The sequence below is a fragment of the Vanessa cardui genome, chromosome Z (genome assembly GCF_905220365.1).
Source record: "Vanessa cardui chromosome Z, ilVanCard2.1, whole genome shotgun sequence".
Taxonomy (NCBI): Eukaryota; Metazoa; Arthropoda; class Insecta; order Lepidoptera; family Nymphalidae; genus Vanessa; species Vanessa cardui.
Window position 1 is genome coordinate 4,765,478 of NC_061154.1, and position 18,877 is coordinate 4,784,354.

At 31.0% G+C, this 18,877-nt stretch overlaps 1 protein-coding gene across 2 annotated transcripts; it reads left to right on the plus strand.

Moving 5' to 3' along the window:
- The first annotated feature begins 226 nt into the window (after window positions 1-226).
- On the plus strand, window positions 227-17,978 carry LOC124543316 (sodium/potassium/calcium exchanger 3-like). 2 transcript variants are annotated; one of them, XM_047121500.1, is made up of 10 exons: window positions 227-365; window positions 2,566-2,698; window positions 3,563-3,784; window positions 5,820-5,956; window positions 6,381-6,551; window positions 7,058-7,286; window positions 10,292-10,408; window positions 10,926-11,150; window positions 12,911-13,012; window positions 16,803-17,978. In XM_047121500.1, exons 2-10 carry the CDS (start codon window positions 2,617-2,619, stop codon window positions 17,126-17,128), a joined length of 1,611 nt encoding a protein of 536 aa, XP_046977456.1. In that variant the 5' UTR covers window positions 227-365; window positions 2,566-2,616; the 3' UTR covers window positions 17,129-17,978. The 2 variants fall into 2 exon arrangements, with proteins under 2 accessions (XP_046977456.1, XP_046977457.1); XM_047121501.1 differs by lacking the exon at window positions 227-365 and adding an exon at window positions 507-624.
- The last annotated feature ends 899 nt before the right edge of the window (window positions 17,979-18,877 follow it).

An 18,877-nucleotide genomic window follows, 5' to 3' on the forward strand; every position in this document is an offset into this window, starting at 1 on the left:
CATTCACGAGAGTACATTTCGAAGGTTCGTTTCATTACAACTATGGAACATGCAATCTTGCAATCAGGTAATTTTATCTATACAAACGAAGATCTCTAAAATAGATGCGTGTGCGCATTTACAATAAACACACAATAAATATAGCAAATACGTAATTGAATCTACTAATCGTTGACAGCGCCTTATCAATTAAGATTATCTGTTTAAAAACCCCTGGCATTCATATCTTTGTTTCAGTGTTGAAAATGAAATCCTTGCAGTGCCAAGCGACAGCTAACGCTAAATAGAATTTAGTAAACGAAAATGTACTTTTAATAATCGATAAATAAATCAAATCAATTAAGTGTCAACTAAGAATACTATTAGTAAGTATAAAGTGATGTGTTATATTATCGACTAAATTATAACGACTATTTATCGATTAATCGATTCTGTGATTTTATTTGAAGACGTTAACTAAAAATTAGGTTATCGATTTTAGTTCGCTTCAGCGTTTGTTGTGATCGTATTCATATTGATATTTATATATATTTATGAAAAATTGTGGTTATATTAAGGGATTTTTTTTATTTCTAAGCGAGGATATTATGTGATTATTCAAGGCTAAGAATTATGTAGGCGAAGGTAAATTGTGTTTATTTTCATTTGAATAATGTTTGAACGGGATGCGTGTTACAGTTATTATTTTAATTGCGTTGTTATTTACTGTTTTTTGTTAAAGTAGTCTGTGATATGTGATAATTTGCAGTATGTGATGCGACGTTGAGCGAAATACGAATATAATACGAGTTAGTTTCCACCTTTGCAATGCTTTTGTGACAAAACGTTTTATACATATTGTGATTGTTACGCGTAATTGCTACGCTATAGAGGTACTTTGAAAAAAGAACAGATCTTTTAATAATAAACATATTATAGCGATGTACTTTTATAAGGGAAGTGTTGACGGTTTTTCTTAATTCTATTTTTAGACTATTTCGATAGTTTATATATTTAAGACAGTGCCTTTTCTATGAGACCTTCTATGTTGATTTACCTTTAAGAGGCCTATCCGAATATATGTATTAAATGAAAGTACTAATATATACTCTAGTAATTACATACTATGAAGCTCAGACAACGTTAGGTACATAGCGTTGTTATTCGGCTATGTTGTTTAGATTGATTGTTAATTTGTGAGCCAAAAATCTTAAAATTTCAGTAATAATAACAAAGTTGAAATTTCATTTGGACTGATATCAGTTACTTTAGTATTATAAGTAACTTTAAGGAATTATATTTTCATACATATGCAGTTATAGTGGTATGGCCGTATCGCATATTTCGTTTTATATACATAATGTAATGTAATAAGTTTTTGTTAAATAAATGAAATAGGCTAGCACCATTTTAGTTTACATATATATTCCATGTTCTTATTCCAAATTTAAATCGTCATTTGAATTTTCTCCATCTTAAATATATATTAACTATATAAAAATGTTTTGTAAGTAATCACCGGTGCGTAATATTAGTTCTTTAGAACTTAATGATACTTGATACACGACTTCGTAATTGGATTAAAATCTATATATATTTATACAGGGAGAAGAATAGGGTGAGGAGGGGGTAAAATGGGATAGAGGTCCTTATTCATTGGTCTAAGAATATTAATATATAATAAAACTATATATATTTAAAATTGTTGTAAGAAAATATTTGTATTATAAATGTTTAATAACAAATTAAATAAAAGTACACGTTTATACTGTGTATATTGTGAAATAAGAAACGAGAAATTTGTGAGATTAGAATTAAGAAACGAATTTAATGGGTTATGGAATATGACATCTCGATACTATACTAATAAGTACGCACACAATTTATCCTCACACTTGAGGAAATATAATTAGCATTATGTTATTAATGACTAAGATATTTTGATGCCAGTAGACTTACTGCAGGATACTATAGAAATGTTCTGCCTTGCACTCATTTGCTGTTTTTTCGCGTATCCGTCAATTGTAATTACTATATTTGGTTTCGATTGTCACTCTGATATTTCACAATAATTATATGCGCTGTAGTTCGAATTTCGGCTTACGGAATAGACCTTTGGATAATATCACATACTTACTAAATTATTTTATTAAAATTACCAATAACGAATAAGTCACTGAAATAGATTTCATGTTTGGGAATAATTTTGCGTCTAAACGTTCATGAATAATAGGGGTGAGATTTTAGTTACTCATTAAAACAAATTATTTGCCTTCATAGTTTAAGCTAGCCTTAAAATGCCATATCTATTACTGTCAAGTAGTTCTTAAAAAAACGGAGTTTACAAATTGAATTTTATAAACACTCTCATACCCAAAACACGTAGAGCCAATGCGCCTGCGCAATTTTCGTGACATGTACTAGTCCCATCGAATATTGAGAGTGAATTAGAATACTTAATATTTTATTATAATATATTTAATGTTGTTTTTTCTGATCAGGCAACACTTTGTTGAAAAATCATCGTGATAGAGCATTTTAATATAAAGTATTAAATAGATAATAATAAAATTTGTTTTTCAACAGGAACAAGTATCAAGATCCTTTGGTTTATGAGAAGAAATTACCATCTTCAAGATGATCCGAAATAAGTTGGCTGTGATCGCTGCTGTGACGATATGGCTATCTCTATCGTATACTACGGCTCTCGAGGATTTCAGTATGTATTTCTATGTAATTAGTGTAGATTTTAATATTTAATAGATAAAAATTTATTGTAACTGAGAGCCTAAGCGTCGTCTAGCCAACGCGAATCATTTAAAAAGGATGCATTTTTTATTAAAATAAATGTATATTGCCAAAACAATTAATGTACGTTGCTTATGAATTTATTATAAATTTATAACTTAATAAAGATACTCAAGCTGCCTAACAGATGGCAAGGGAATTTTTTAGAAACTAGAGCTTCTCTGACTAGATGATCTCGATAGCAATCTTATCTTATTTTTATATAGTTATTCAGATGAACAATCCTTTATTTCCAAAAATCTATTCAGTACTCGATAGATCTGAATAGATTTTTGGAAATAAATGTAATTATAGCATTACATTACAACGTATATATCTAACAAAAGAGGAACCTTAAATGAAACAGCTATAATTATAAAAAAAATATCAATGCATACAACATTCATATCTTAAAATCACACACTTTTAAAAAGGCAATAAAATCGATACTTAATATAGGTAAACATGTAAATTAATTTGTTAAACAATGTCACGTTATCATAGACCATTCACGGATAAAAAATGATAAATGCCCTGTGATTCCGAAATCGATCCAGCCACAACGAGCTTCATTAATCTGAACTTAGCAGCGTTTTTGTGCGAATAATATTACAATAAATTTCTTTTTGCATAAAATTAATCGATTTTACCTTAAACGAGTATTTTACGATATTTATAATTAATCAATAACTGCTCGGAAGCGATAGTCAGTTGTTTATAAATGATAATTTCTTTAAGATTACTTTTTATTAATTATCCTTATTTCGATGTTAGTTTATAAAGACACGGTTTGCAGATGTGACGGATGCGGATGATGATTATTTAACTGTGTTCAACTACAATGGCGAAGAGGTTTATATAACCAAGGAACTTATGAAGAAATTGAACCATGAGTCAGAGACGTGGCACTGGAGGCCCTGGCTGAGGACGAAAACGGAGGTGGTTGGGAATATCATGCAAGAAGTGGAACGGTCGGGCGAAGACTCGGTCAACAGCTTCCCAGTTAGTATATTCGATGGTGAGTGATTTGAACTTTATATTAAAAAAATACAATTCACTTTTACATTTCGAACATGAAAAAAAAATTAAGATTTAATTGAATTTTTAGACTAGTCGTAGCCCGCGACTTCTATCGCTTTTTAGAGGTTGGTTTTGTCACATGTTAGGAAAAAAATATAGCCTATGTAATTCCTTGGAGTTCAAAATTGCTTAAAAAAAAATCATCAAAATCGGTTCATTGGTTTGGTAGAGAAATTGCTACAGACAGACAAACAAATAGAGCTACTTTCACATTTATAATATTACTATAGATTAGGGATTCCTGTAAAAATATTGATATAAGTACATCTAGGGGATAATTATGAATCGTTCGATACGATAACAGTATTGTAATAGATCTGATAACGCGAGATCGCGAGTTCGATTCCCGCCCACGCTAACATTGTCATCGCCGTTAAAGGAAACCGTGAGAGAAGTTTACACGTGCATGTAAACTTAAGACAGCATTTTAGTTAAGCAAGAATAAACATCTGAAGTTCTTTACAAGTTTATAAAGTTTTAGAATTTTCTCTTACAGTCTTAAGGCGATGACATATTTTATAGTTAAACTAACGACCCATCCCAGCTACGCACGGGTAAAATACTGATATTAAATATACTACAAGATATATTTCTTTACGAAATCACATTACAAACTTCTAAAGTTATTAATATTTCTTTACAATATTGTTCATGTATTGTATACAAAAACCTTCCTCTCGAATCACTCTATATATAAAAGAAAACCACATCCACATCTGTTGCGTAATTTTAAAGATCTAAGCATACATAGAGACATACAGCGGTAAGCGTGTTTTGTTTTATACTGTGTAATGATGATACAGTTCTAAGCAATGCGCACTTAGTCTAATTTTTATGTGGAAAAAAATCAAAAATGTAATTCGTGATAAAAAAACTACTTGAAAAAGAGGGATCAGTGGAATTCAAAAATTAATATCCTCTATCCTCCTCCGGACGATATAGTCTCAATTGGATAAAAAATCATTATATATAAACACATTACCTGCGTAATAATTATGATATGTTATCAAATCGTATCGACTAAATGAGAGTTTTACTTAAAATACGATTTTTCTAATTCAAATTAAATTGTTGATCAAATTTTTTTCTAGTTAAATTTAACTTAGCCGTTTTTATTACAATAACACATTACTTTATTTACCTGCCTAATCTCTATTGTAGACATTTTTTATATTAACCTTACAGCACTGAATCTTTGAGTAGAAACATTCAAATAAAAAAAAAACTTTTTGATAACATATAAAACCTCTTTTCATAATCTTACTGGCGGTTCATCAGACAGACTAGATGATTGTCGCCCAGAGAATCTGAATCAATTCCATGCTAGTTGTCATATATACAGATTATACGATCTGAATAAATTAAGTCATCTGTCCTTATTCAATGCGCTTCCCTTTAAATGAGTTGTATTATTTCATGATAAACTTTTCATAAGTCTCTGTATATTACTTATAATAGATTTATTCATTCAGAAAAAAAGATAAAAGTGGAAACTTATATATCATGTTACTCGGGAATGTTTTACGTGTCGTATATATTGTAAATTGTAATATTTGATACGGTGTTTAATTGAATCAATTTCAAGACAACTATAATACGAATTACTTTGAACGCTTGCTTAGTGACGGTGAGATATTTCTTTTTGACACTGATAAGTTTTTAATTTATACATAACTCAAATATAAAATCAGTTAATAATTTTATACACTGCAAGAGTATCTTTTTAAATTCTAACATGTGCCTGTTGTCTGCATCATTAAAAATAAGAAAAAAAATACAGACGAATTGATAACCTCCTCCTTTTTGAAGTCGGTTAAAAAACAAAAAAACATATGACTGTCGCGGATCATCCCACAGACTGGAGACACAGATTAAAAATCAAAATAAAAATAAATACATTTGAATTGCATATGATTTATGATACACATTGTATAATACTCAATCGTATTAATTTAATTTAACGCTTGTTTTAGACGAAGAACTTCGAAGCGGTGCGTTCATACTATACATAATGTTTGGGATATACGCCTTTACACTATTGGCTATAGTGTGCAACGATTACTTCATACCCTGCGTCGAAATGATTTGCGAGGATTTAAAGATACCGCAGGTTAGTAAAGCGGAATTCTCATTCCTTCAAACTCACTCGAAACCCAAGGAAAGCCTATGTCCTTCTCTGTCACTTAATACGAAATTTCATCTATATACATATATGTATATGTAGGTCAGCGGTTTAATCCTAAAGAGGTAACACAGTTACTTATACATTTATAATATCAGTACCTACCTAGACTATTTGTAAATAGCCTTTTTTTGGAACAAAGTTCTATATTACATTATTTATTTGTATTATTATAGATAACAAGTGTACCTTTCCTAATAAGTTTTAATATTGCTTAAGCGTTTAATATTTATATTTTAATAATGTAAATTAAGGATGTCATTATTTGTAATATATACGCCATACAAACTGTGTTTTTCGAATGACACGTGTGTCTTTCATTTTAGCATTTATATGTAGCATTTGTTTGTAGAACGTAGCGGCAGCTACTTTCATGTCAGTAGCAACATCTTGTCCTGAATTCTTCGTGAACGTGATCTCAACATTCCTCACGCAGTCCGACATGGGTATCGGCACCATCGTCGGCTCTGCCATATTTAACTTGCTGGGTGTCGCAGCTGTGGGCAGCTTGGCGGCAGTTACGGTGAGCACAATGATATAATTCTAAAATTATTTTATACTAGCTGTTCCCACGATTGTATGCGTTTGAATTTAACAAATAAAAATATTATTGTAGCCTAAGTTACGCTTATTATATCAGTTATCTGCCAGTGAAAGTCCCGTCAAAATCGGTCCAGCTGTTCCAGAGATTAGCCGGAACAAACAGACAGACAAAAATTGTAAAAAATGTTATTTCGTTATATATACCGTGTATATACACAGCATTGAGTAAAATAGGCTATTTTAATATTACAAACTGACACTTACAATTTTATTATATAATATGTAAAGATTATTATTAGACAATGCAGTTACTGAGAGAGCCCACACTGGATGAGGAATGGATTTTGGCAAAGAATTTTGAGTAATCTTACATACATTGTAGTCCAAGTACATTTATTTACAAATTTTAGTAATTATATAGTGTCTTATGTCTGCTTCATAACGTTAAAATAGTTTGCATTTATTGATTTGGTTTTAATATTTTAGCCAATTCCGATCGACCGCCGCCCTGTGACGAGGGACGTGCTCATCTACATGCTCAATGTTGGCGTATTGGTCGCCATCGTTTGGGATGGCCAAATCGTCTGGTATGAAGCGACGGTGCTTGGTGTTTTATACATCTGCTACTTCATTTTCATGTTCAACAGTATGAGAATATTTACCTTGATCGATACCGTCATCGCTTCTTGCTGTAAAAAGAACGGAAAGTCAGAATGTGAGTAATACATTTTTTTATAGACCTTTATACATAAGTATGTCCAATATTTAGACTAGTAAAAATTGATTTAATTTGTGTCTAAGTATTCCCAATGCTGAGTCATTTAAGTTAATTATTTAGTGTTAAATTAATTTAAAAAAATGATCAGTTGAAGTTCGGATTGTTGAAGATGGTAGCGCTACCGTGTTCTAGATAAATTTTTATAAATAAAAAAAAACCGCCTTCAAAAATGAACTAAAAAGAAAAAAATAATCAGTTACATCCATAACCAATTTACGATTTTTTAATCACCTCTCAAAGTCGGTGCCTACATTGCTAATATAGGTACCTACATAATACACAATACATACATACAAAAACTAAATCTATTTATTGTATAGATGACACCATTAGACAAACCTTACTATCGATACAAATTAAATGATTTCAATATAGGAATTTATTTACTTTGTTGGCACCGACTTCAAAAGGTGATTAAAAAATCGTAAATTGGTTATGGATGTAACTGATTATTTTTTTCTTTTTAGTTCATTTTTGAAGGCGGTTTTTTTTTATTTATAAAAATTTATTTACTGCTTTTCAGTGTTGTTTTGCTATTTATAATTACAATTGGTAGTGTTTGTCATTCACTTTATTATACTCAGTACATTTCGGCTTTCGACTCTAAACATAACCGAACGCCGTTTCAATACGATGTGGACTGCAACTCAAATTAAGCGTTACCTAAGTTACAATAGCCTAATGTTAACTGCTTATCGCCAATTAGACAATACCATTTTTTCCCGATGCAATGCCGTTAATCAATGAGGAGTTCTCCTGGTAGTCCACCATCAGCTAGACTTCATCATAGGCATGTTTACTAAAATCAATTGCTTGACGACTATCTTAAAGAAATAGAACTAAACCCGTAAAATACTTACTTACTACTAGGTTCTGATTACCAGTTGTGGTCTTCATCATCAGTTCCACTTCATCAAATGTCACTTTTCGTGAGCATATGACCAAGGCACTTCGAATAAAACCGAAATCACTATAGGTTTGCCTATAAAATTTGAGGAGTTCCCTCGATTTCTCCAGGATCCCATCATCAGATCCTGATCTCCTGACAATGGGACCACCTGTAAAACATGCCCTTTCAAACAAAAAAAGAATTGTCAAAATCGGCCCAGCCATCTTCGAGTAATTCGGTAACATACATAAAAAAAAAAAAAAAAAAAAAAAAGGCCCCGACGAATTGAGAACCTCCTCCTTTTTTTGAAGTCGGTTAAAAATATGTAATGCCAACTTTTTGTTGATTTCTCTCCGGTATTTTACCAAATGCAAAGAAATCAAACTCCACAAATGTTTGTGTAATTCTTTATCTGATATCAGTCAGGGGTTCAATCACGGGAAGATTTTTCTTCACGAAACAATTAATGTCCTAATAATTCAGCAGTCATTATTATATAAAATAAAATTGAACTACTTTATATGCTTGGAAAATATAGTTCTTAACGAATTAGTAATATCTCACTTGTTTAATTTATATGTATGAATATTTATTCTATTCTCTAATCATATATATACTAAGACAAAGTATATCTTATATATCACAGACGATTTGAGAAATACAATAAAATACATATAGTATAGAAATTGTTATCGATCACTTGATTTTATCGATTCAATCAAAATAAGTTTCCGAAACATTGATTCGCTAATAACATAATATTATCTTATTGACTTCATCTAATATAGTTTCAACAAGTTGTTTATCTTTTTAAATTACGTTCGATTTTTTGACATATTACACAAATGACGTCGAGAAAAATAGTACTTATATAAATATTTAATACTAGATGTAAACCCGGTTTCGTTCGTGTAAAATAATTAAAAAAAAAACCAATATAAATATATAATACCTACAGTAACAAGCGACTGAAAAATAAATATTTTTTAAAGATAAATAGGGATCGGTTTCAATTGGGGTCCATCACACACCTGCAAGAAATTATTAATATAATATACAAATACGTATTACTATATTACGGGCCAAAGATTGGCTGACCAATTTTAGTAACTTATTGATTAATAAAATAAGTATATATGAAGTATGATATAATATATACAATTATTGCGATAGAAGTTTACCTAATGAAAAAACCTCACCATTTCTACGTTTATTTCGAAGAATAAATGAACAGAATTATGTTACTAATTTTAATACTATTAGACATTATCGTATATGACGCTGGCAACCTTGAATCTTGATGCATATCAAGATAATATCTTACGCACAATTTCGATACTTGAATTCAAGGAAGCATTGACGAGATGAAAGATATCTCTTATCTAAGAATCACTGCGGATACTTCAAAAAAAGAAATCGTATAACATTTTATTTCTAATCTTTTGTTATTAATCTAAATCATAGATTATAAAACTAGTTTGTTTTTATTTCCAAATATTCGTTATTTAAACCCAATTGATTGACCTTTATAAATAAAGGGTTCCTTGGCAATTAAATGCCAATGATTTTGGAAACCTTTGACTGATTTTAGTTAGCCTATACTAGCTAACTGTGCCTGAGATTTTATAGTACTCAAATGTGTGACCAAACAATGGTTAATCCTCTATTTTTTTCATTCTCATTTTCCAATGGAACATCATCCTGATGATATATGATTTAAAACAAAGAGCTTAGTAAGTTATTCGAATATTCGACCTACAACACCATACGTAAAATATTGAGGAACAGTTTCTTGGACTATTTTATTAAATCATAATTATTTCGATTATTTATAAGTTAAGACAAACTTTCGAATTGCATAAGAATTAAAACAAACGAGCGACTTTATTTCTTGGTACGTGTGACATATAGGCTTATCGCTCGCCGAACATCATACTTAACTTGTCTATATACGCACTAGGAGGCCAATAGTTGAAAAATATTTAAGTTCAAAGCTTTGTCAGTCCTAAACGTATAAATAATCAAAGAATAATTGAAGCATATTTGTCAACAGACGTAGTATCAATAGACGGGAAACCCGTGGAGGAGGGCGTCGATAACAAGGGATTCAACAATAGTGACGCTCAAATAAACAATGGAACGAATAATGAAAAGATGTCAGTGGAGAAAAGTAAGTTGTTGAGAGATAGGATCTTCCAATGGAGTCCCTATATTGTTTCGAGTTTAATCTAAGTAATTTTAAAGTAATGTAATATATACTGAGATTAATAAGCGTACTAATAAATAAACAAAACAATTGCATAACTTTTGATGTATATTGCTTTTATAACAAGTGTATTTGCTTCATAAAGAGACGAAATGGCCAAGTAGTTAGAACGCCTGCATCTTAACGGACCATTGTGGGTTCAATCCCAGGCAAACACCACTGAATATTCACGTGCTTAATTTGTGTTTATAATTTATCTCGTGCTCAGTGGTGAAGGAAAACATCGTGATCTGCATTTGTCTAATTTCAAAGAAATTCTGTCACATATCTATTCCACCTACCCAAATTGGAACAGCGTGGTTGAATATGTTCCAAACCTTCTCATCTAAAAGAGAGTAGGATTTGCCCAGCTGTGGGAAATTTAGAGGCTGTTGTTATAACAAGTGTATGATCCCTAATACATTATTTATCGTCATTTTAGTGGAAATCGATGAAAAACCAAAGAAGGGTATCTTCATATTCCCGAAGGAGAAGTCGTTGATCTACAAGATCTGGTGGCTGTATACTTGGCCACTGAAGTTCGTTTTGGGACTCACAATTCCGTCACCGATCACCTGCCAGAGATTCTATCCGATGGCTTTCCTGATGTGCATCATATGGATAGGCGTGAACTCTTACTTCGTATCTTGGAGTATGACTGTTTTAGGTAAGTCTGATGTAAAATACGAATATAAATAATAATATAAATAAATATGAGACAACATCACATACATTACTCTGATCCCAATTGTAAGTAGCTGAAGCACTTGTGTTATGGAAATCAGAAGTAACGACGGTACCACATACACCCATATATAATAATAGTTTAACAGTGGTATTATATTTGTCTACAAGTGTCATTTCAAATATAAACTTAAATAAATATTTGACAACATCACATACGTTATTCTGGTGCCAATGTAAGCTAAAGCACTTGTGTTATAGAAAATCAGAAGTAACGACGGTAGCACAAACACCCAGACCCAACATTATGTACAAACCTAATGATCTCTTTCTACATCGAATCGGCCGGGAATCGAACCCGGAACCAGATTGTAGCGCACCCACGAAAACCGGTACACGCTACCACGGAGGTCGTCTAAAATAATTCCAATAAAAAATATATCGTTATCTTCGAAATCATGTATGTGAATTACAAATTCGAAAGATTATAGTGGCTAATTATTGATTTATAACTAAAATAGGACAATAAAATACACAATAACTATTTTCTAAATATATCTGTCATACTGGGTATGACATTGTGTATAGTTATTTGTCTATTAATACATATTTTAATATTGGCATTACTTCGATATCCTCTATTGGAATTAATCGGAAACGAGAAAGATTCAATGCCCAATTTTAAAAAAATATTAAGGAACGCTTGTGGGCAAAATGTTATTATACAATTAATGAGTTTATGATCGATAGCACACCTTGGGAATGAAACGATCGCCTCCTGGCTATTTCATCTTATATTAAATATAATATATGAGACAAACAAAAAAAGAAAACAAAAAACCCGTTGAGTTTCTTTCGCCGGTTCTTTTCAGGTCAGGGTATTTTCTTTCCCGAACCGGTGGTAGTGTTTCAATAGACCATCAATAAGAAAGTGTAATGCTTCTATATTGAATAAAGTTATTTGAGTTTGAGTTTGCACTAAAATAGACTTAATCTAATAACGTTGAGAAATGAAATGCAGTAGATATGGTCAAAGCAAATATTTTCCTTTGATATCTGACAAAAATATTTGATTAGTTGTCGGGATTTATTTATATAATCAAATAGATTCGCTGTTCATTGCAATGTTTGGACAATACTTTAAAATATGCGACCATCCTTTATGATTTCATATACGAAATTCCCACATAGCTTGTATTTTATTGCTGTTCAATATACAAATATTTTTTATTGTTTCGTTTACACAAATTATTTCGTATAAAGCCACGGATTTTATTATTGATTTTTATGATTTTTTCTACAAATAAAAACTATAATTTATTTCTTGTAATAAAAGGAATAAAAACATAACTTAGTTACAAGATTAAGACTAATATTTATTCAGGCGTACAGTAACAATATTTATTGAACAAATACTTATAAGCTGATAGGTGACATTGACCCATTTTCTACAAAGTGGATTTGAAATACTTCAAGAAAAATAGACGATCGCTTATTTGATTTGACACATTAATATACTAAAAAAAAATTATTACATATTCATATAAATTATTTTATAAATTAAATTACGGATCCAGCTCAGGATTTTATATTAGAATTATTAAATAAATATGAATTAAATAAATTCAATACTGTTTTTATAAGAGATTATACATATATCGTGGCCCCACGCCCCGTGGCCTAAGCTAGCCGGCATGGTTTTCAAATTGGTTAATATATTAATTTATATAATATTTGTTATAGGTCATACATTCTTTATACCTGAATCTGTTATGGGAATGACGTTCCTTGCATTTGGAGGCTGCCTCCCTGAAGCGTGTTCTATATTCATCATGTCAAGAAAAGGTAAGCATATTTAATAAATAATATAATAAATATCAAAATAATATAGCGAGCGAAATATAAATTACGTTCTTTTTACAAAGAACTTGAATTAATAATTCAAACTTATTATAAAAAAAAAATATTAATATTATGAAGATACTTTCTTGTTCATAATATTAATAATTTACGATAAGTATCTTTGTGATAATTTGTTTATCAAAATTAATTATTATTTATGCATGTAAAAATAAAGCACGAATGATCGACACGTAAATATTATCTACGCGAAAATACTTCTGGAGATTAGCGAAATTAAGATAATTAATAATCTTTGTATAAATATTGTATTGATAACCTGCCTTGCGAATTGTTTCATGGTTTGCTTAATGTTAAATTAATATGCTATGTGACTTCCTTTATGTTAAATTTCGCTCGCGTTATAGGAGTTTCGTTGTCATGTGATACGAAAAAAAAGTATCCTTGTAAGTAGTATCTTCTTCCTTGGAGTTCAAGTTTACTTCATACCAATTTTCATCAATTTCAGTTCAAGTTCAACAAACCGCTGTTGTTAGTAGTAGTTGAGTCGAGATGGCCCAGTGGTTAGAACGCGTGCATCTTAACCGATGATTGCGGGTTCAAACCCAGGCAAGCACCGCTGATTCATGTGCTTAATTTGTCTTTATAATTCTTCTCGTGATCAGCGGTGATGGAAAACATCGTGAGGAAACCTGCATGTGACAAATTTCATAGAAATTCTGCCATATGTGTATTCCACCAACCCGCATTGGAACAGCGTGGAGGAATATGTTCCAAATCTTCTCCTCAAAGTGAGAGGAGGCCTTTAGCCCAGTCGTGGGAAATTACAGGCTGTTGTTGTTGTTGTTGGTTTGTTAGTGAAAGAGCGTCAGATAAACTGACAGAGTTACTTTTACAATTCAATTCGTTTGTATTTTGTTAGCGTTTTCCCTATTTCATACAGAACAAAACACAATCAGTATCATGCACTACTAAAGTATTATTGGACCGCCTCTCTGTTCTAGTAAATGGATTATGAGACCGCAGATCCATTACAGCGAACACAACATTTCATTCATTATAAGATTAGTCTAGAATCATTAACCACTAATAAAATTATGTTTCCTTTTATATGAAATCATAAAAAAAATATCTTAAAACCTTACGCGTGTATCGTCAAAGCTTTGCGCTCGATATATCTTAACTAAATCTGCTCTGCTCTGCATCATATAGTCGGTATAGTTATCCCTGTATATCAGCACTTATCTTTTGATATTAAAATAAGAATACTTCCTCGATTTAACAAATTTTTCGTAATCCCCTTGAATTGTCCATAAGAGATATTGACTCCTGTAACCTTTACATTCTTCCATCTCCTTATAACGAATTTTAAACTATCAAGAAAAAGTATAAATACCTCTAATTAACGAATATTGCTAATTCAAACCTTTATATATAGTTCCAACCAAGATGTGTACCTACATTTACGGATTGTACACCATTTAATTTTGATTAATAATGTAAGAAAAAAAATTTGTTACCTACCTAATTGTTTTTAAAAAAAATACATACAGCAATTTGATAAAAATGTCTTATACTTTATTACTAGAAGTTGTTAGCTATAACAAGATGAGTACGTAATGTTGAGGTGAATAAAACTATTTTTTTACCTGATTAAAACGTATTTTAGACCAACCTAACCTCATCATAACAAACCTCAGTTCAATGAATCACTTGATATAACGAATATTTGCTTGTTCCCTTCCGATTTGTTATATCTAGGTTGCACTGTAATTGATAAAATATATTGTCAACGTTTACACATATATAATAATAGCAAAAGAAGTTAATCGCGGAATATATACCTACATATATAATATATAGATAATTAATGTATTCCGAAATAAAATCTGTTTATATGTCAACAATTGACGTAAATCCTTTGTTATCTAAATTTTTAATATCGAACGTTCCCATCAATCGATTATATGAGATACCTAATCGATTTAAATAAGGAATAGCGTCAATAGTTATCTCAAATATCGACGTCTGAATATTATTTAATCTTAATCAACTATTTTATTACACGTATTATAATATCATTTGAAAGAACCTTATTATACAATTAGTAATTCAATTTTAGGGTCATATTTAAAGTATACGTACACGTATAGTTTTCTACGCTTTTTTAAATAACGAAATAACTAAAAAAATACCAAAGAAAAAAGTTACCATTTTAGTCGTAATAAATATCTATTGAATATATTGTCAAATTTTAAAACATTAATTGCAGTCTAATTAAATAGACTTGCTTAATTTTCGAAATCCTAGATAATTCTGTTAATATAAATTAAAATTTTAACAAAAAGAAAAACAGACTTCAAACAAAACACTATTTTAAAACAAATAAATAAATATGCACTAAAAAGTAATAAAAATAATTGCGTATTCAGTATATTTCTCCTCCTAAGTAAAATGAAATGAAAAATATTAGACTACTTAAAAGTCGATATACGATTATAAAATGTAGTTATAGTTACAAAAAAAAAAATACAGACGAATTGATAACCACCTCACCTTATGGTGAGCCAAATGGTTATCCATTTGGCCTTTATTTTCCATTAATTCTTGTCTCGAACTACAAAAATTTCGGAATTTGAAATAGCCTCTGAAAAAATTGAGTTATTAAACTTCATAAGGTTTTCTTACTAATGATATGAATTTGTGCGAGCTCGTAATTTATTCTACTACTGAATTAGCTGTATATCGGTTTGATTTAGTGAGCCAGTGTTTTAAATGAACAGGGGATATCAAATCACAGGATTATATGTTTTATTGCCTAAGCTTGACCACCTATTATTAGGTATTGATTGTGACGTTATGAATGAGCTATCACAAGAGTTATATTTAGTTGAAGCATATTTCTATTGATATAGAATGATATGTTACGGTAAAGCTTTATTAATAAATGATTCTTATCAAAACGATGAATGTTAATCCAATTGTTTTTGACCTTTTGACCTGCACATGTGGCAGAATTTCAATGAAATTGGACACATGTAGGTTTCCTCACGATGTTTTCCTTCACGAGATGAATTATAAACACAAATTAAGAACATGAATATAGTGGTGCTCTCCTGGGTTTGAACCCGACGTCATCGGTTAAGATGCCCGTGTTCTCACCACGTGGCCATCTCAGCTCCGTAGTATATGTGTATTTAAAAAAATATGACACGTGGTCATCACGTGTGCGTAACGTGGTGTCAGTCGATTCCTTTCGTGTCCACCGGATCATGCTAATTAATTATTATCTGTTACATCACTAAAATCAGTCTCATATCGTTCATCAACTCCGAACACATCAATTAACCGATTTTAAAATACGTTTGAATATTCACGGTCATTTTGTAATTAACGATTTTTTATCAAAAATATTGAACGATATAAATTTAAATGTCAAGGCATTCTGTTTATGATAAATAATGATTTTATTTCATTTACATAACAGTTTAATGACAACTATATATTTAATTATTTAAGAATGTTTGGTACGATGCATTGCGTTTCAGGAAATATTTATAGAAATTTAATGTCCACATAAAATGTTGACCTTTTTCGTCTAAAAGTTCACCATCGCTTTTAGACACAGATAGTAAGGTTTTAAGAGGATTGTCCTCCAGACTAAAATAAACACACCGTTTCTTTGGTGGTAGAATAAATGTCGCGTGGCTAGCTATCCAGAAGGGTGTTTCAAGTTTACTTTTATTATTGTTAATAAGAAAATCTTTTGTTTCAGGTGAGGGCGGTATTGGTGTTTCAAACGCGTTGGGGGCTAATTCATTAGCCATATTGTTCGCACTCGGTCTACCCTGGCTTATCAAAACCCTGACTCTCCTGGCTCAAGGAGTCGACACAGCCGTCACCATCAACTCAGCGGGCATCGATTTCGTGGTCGGCTCATTACTAGTAGCGGCCTGTCTGTTGTGGATCTGTTTGTTCATTGGCAAATTCAAGCTCAGAAGAAGCCTTGGTTTCGTACTTATTTGTCTGTATATAGTGTTTATTACCTTCGCGATCCTTGTCGAAATGGGCATTATACTAGACAGAGAAATTGCGTTTTAGAACCTTTTTAAATATTAAGCGAAACGTTTCAGCGACTTCAGCTTAATATTTCGCTTGAGTTATAATTTCGCGTACTGTTCGCGCAGTAACGACGTCTGACGTTGGGTATACCGTCGAGAGCACATCCAAAACTATTTGTTAAAAACTCTGTGATGTATGTTATGTATAGTATTTATGCAATAATTGTAAATAATATTGTACAGTTTTAATTATTATACGTCTTTGTAATGTTTTTAAGTATATTTAACGTGTGAAGGTATACGAAACGATCGTTAATATTCACATAAAACGATATTATATAATTTTGTGCAGCGTCATGTAAGTAATCATGAAAGTAGCAGATCTGATTAACGATACGATTATGACAACGTGCGAACTGTGTTAAATAATACAATAGATCAGTGAAAACCAATCCTTATCATAATACGTGCTGTTCCGAGCACGTAATCGATGGACGCAAATTCGTTAGCTAGACACGTGGCCGTCACGCACCTCACTGACCAACCGGCGCATTCGACCCGATACGACTGCCCGCCGCCGTTAATATTCGCCATCAATTCGTGTCAATTATAAATCCGGATCACTCGTCCAAGTTATCAGAATTTCATCAGTGATTGAATAGATTTTCGAAATTCACTTAATTAGTTTATACACATGCTTGTCTTGCGCATCAATTTAGGTAACTTGGATAGTATCTGATTATACAAATGTGGATATATCTGACTATACTTGTAGTAATACTGACATTACAACTTAACATGTATATTTGAACTTATACATTGTATGATAGCGGGTTCACGTGATTCGATTTCAATTGACCGCTATTTTTGGTGAAACTTAAAAACAAATGTTGTTTGAAGTTTAAAGTTTAAAGACACAACTTAGATGTTTCACATCGGTGAAATTCGTAAAACCGATCACATCCGAATTCAATATGCTATCCCAAATTATCAGTATTTATTTCTTATATAAATATGATCTTTACACAAACGTAGTAACTTGTAATATCATATGACCTAATATATTTGTCAATTTGACACGTCGATTTACATGCACTTGCTTTGTCGGTTTGAACTGACGCGAGAATCTATAGCGACGAATAGTGTCGAATTGCGCGGTAGGAAACTATTTCTATTGGTTGTATAAATCAGCAGTAATCAGTGGTATTGAATTTGCCGATGCTACATCTAAGTTATGTCGTACTATACGCGCGGTTATTATTAATTGAATTTCATCGATATCAAATTGTTTAAGCAGTTGATTGATTAAAATCGATTTGCGTGAATGCTGTATAAGCCTCTAAAAACTATTTCATATTTGTTGTTCTTTAATTGAAGAAAAGTTAAAAATATGTGTAGGCGATGAGGTTAATATTTCAAAATAGTAACAATTCTGTTACTTGAATAAAATCAAATTCTCAGCCATATGTTAAAGTAATCACTTGACCAAAAAATTCGTTTCAGTTTTACAAATAAATGTTATTAATTCGAGTGTATTTGTAAGTAAAATTGTAATTTTCAGTGGCTTTACGATGTTAAAGAACTAATACTATTTTTAAATTATTTTCTTATCAAATAAGAAACTGATAAATTAGCGTTAACTTTGATTTACTGATATCACGTTATCGCTATGAAATAGTAAATAATTTTCGCACTAATATCACTGTTTTTTTTTTTAAATAAAATTGTTTGTTTTTATTTTCAGAATTTCTTTATAATACTCACAAGAAATGTCGGTCTTTTGATAGAG

What these genes read in the sequence shown, in the direction of transcription:
- LOC124543316 (XM_047121500.1), top strand. Translation starts at nt 2,617, where the DNA reads ATGATCCGAAATAAGTTGGCTGTGATCGCTGCTGTGACGATATGGCTA. An exon ending in TACGGCTCTCGAGGATTTCA is followed by an intron (nt 2,699 to 3,562) that starts GTATGTATTTCT and finishes CACGGTTTGCAG; the next exon opens with ATGTGACGGATGCGGATGAT. An exon ending in CCCAGTTAGTATATTCGATG is followed by an intron (nt 3,785 to 5,819) that starts GTGAGTGATTTG and finishes CGCTTGTTTTAG; the next exon opens with ACGAAGAACTTCGAAGCGGT.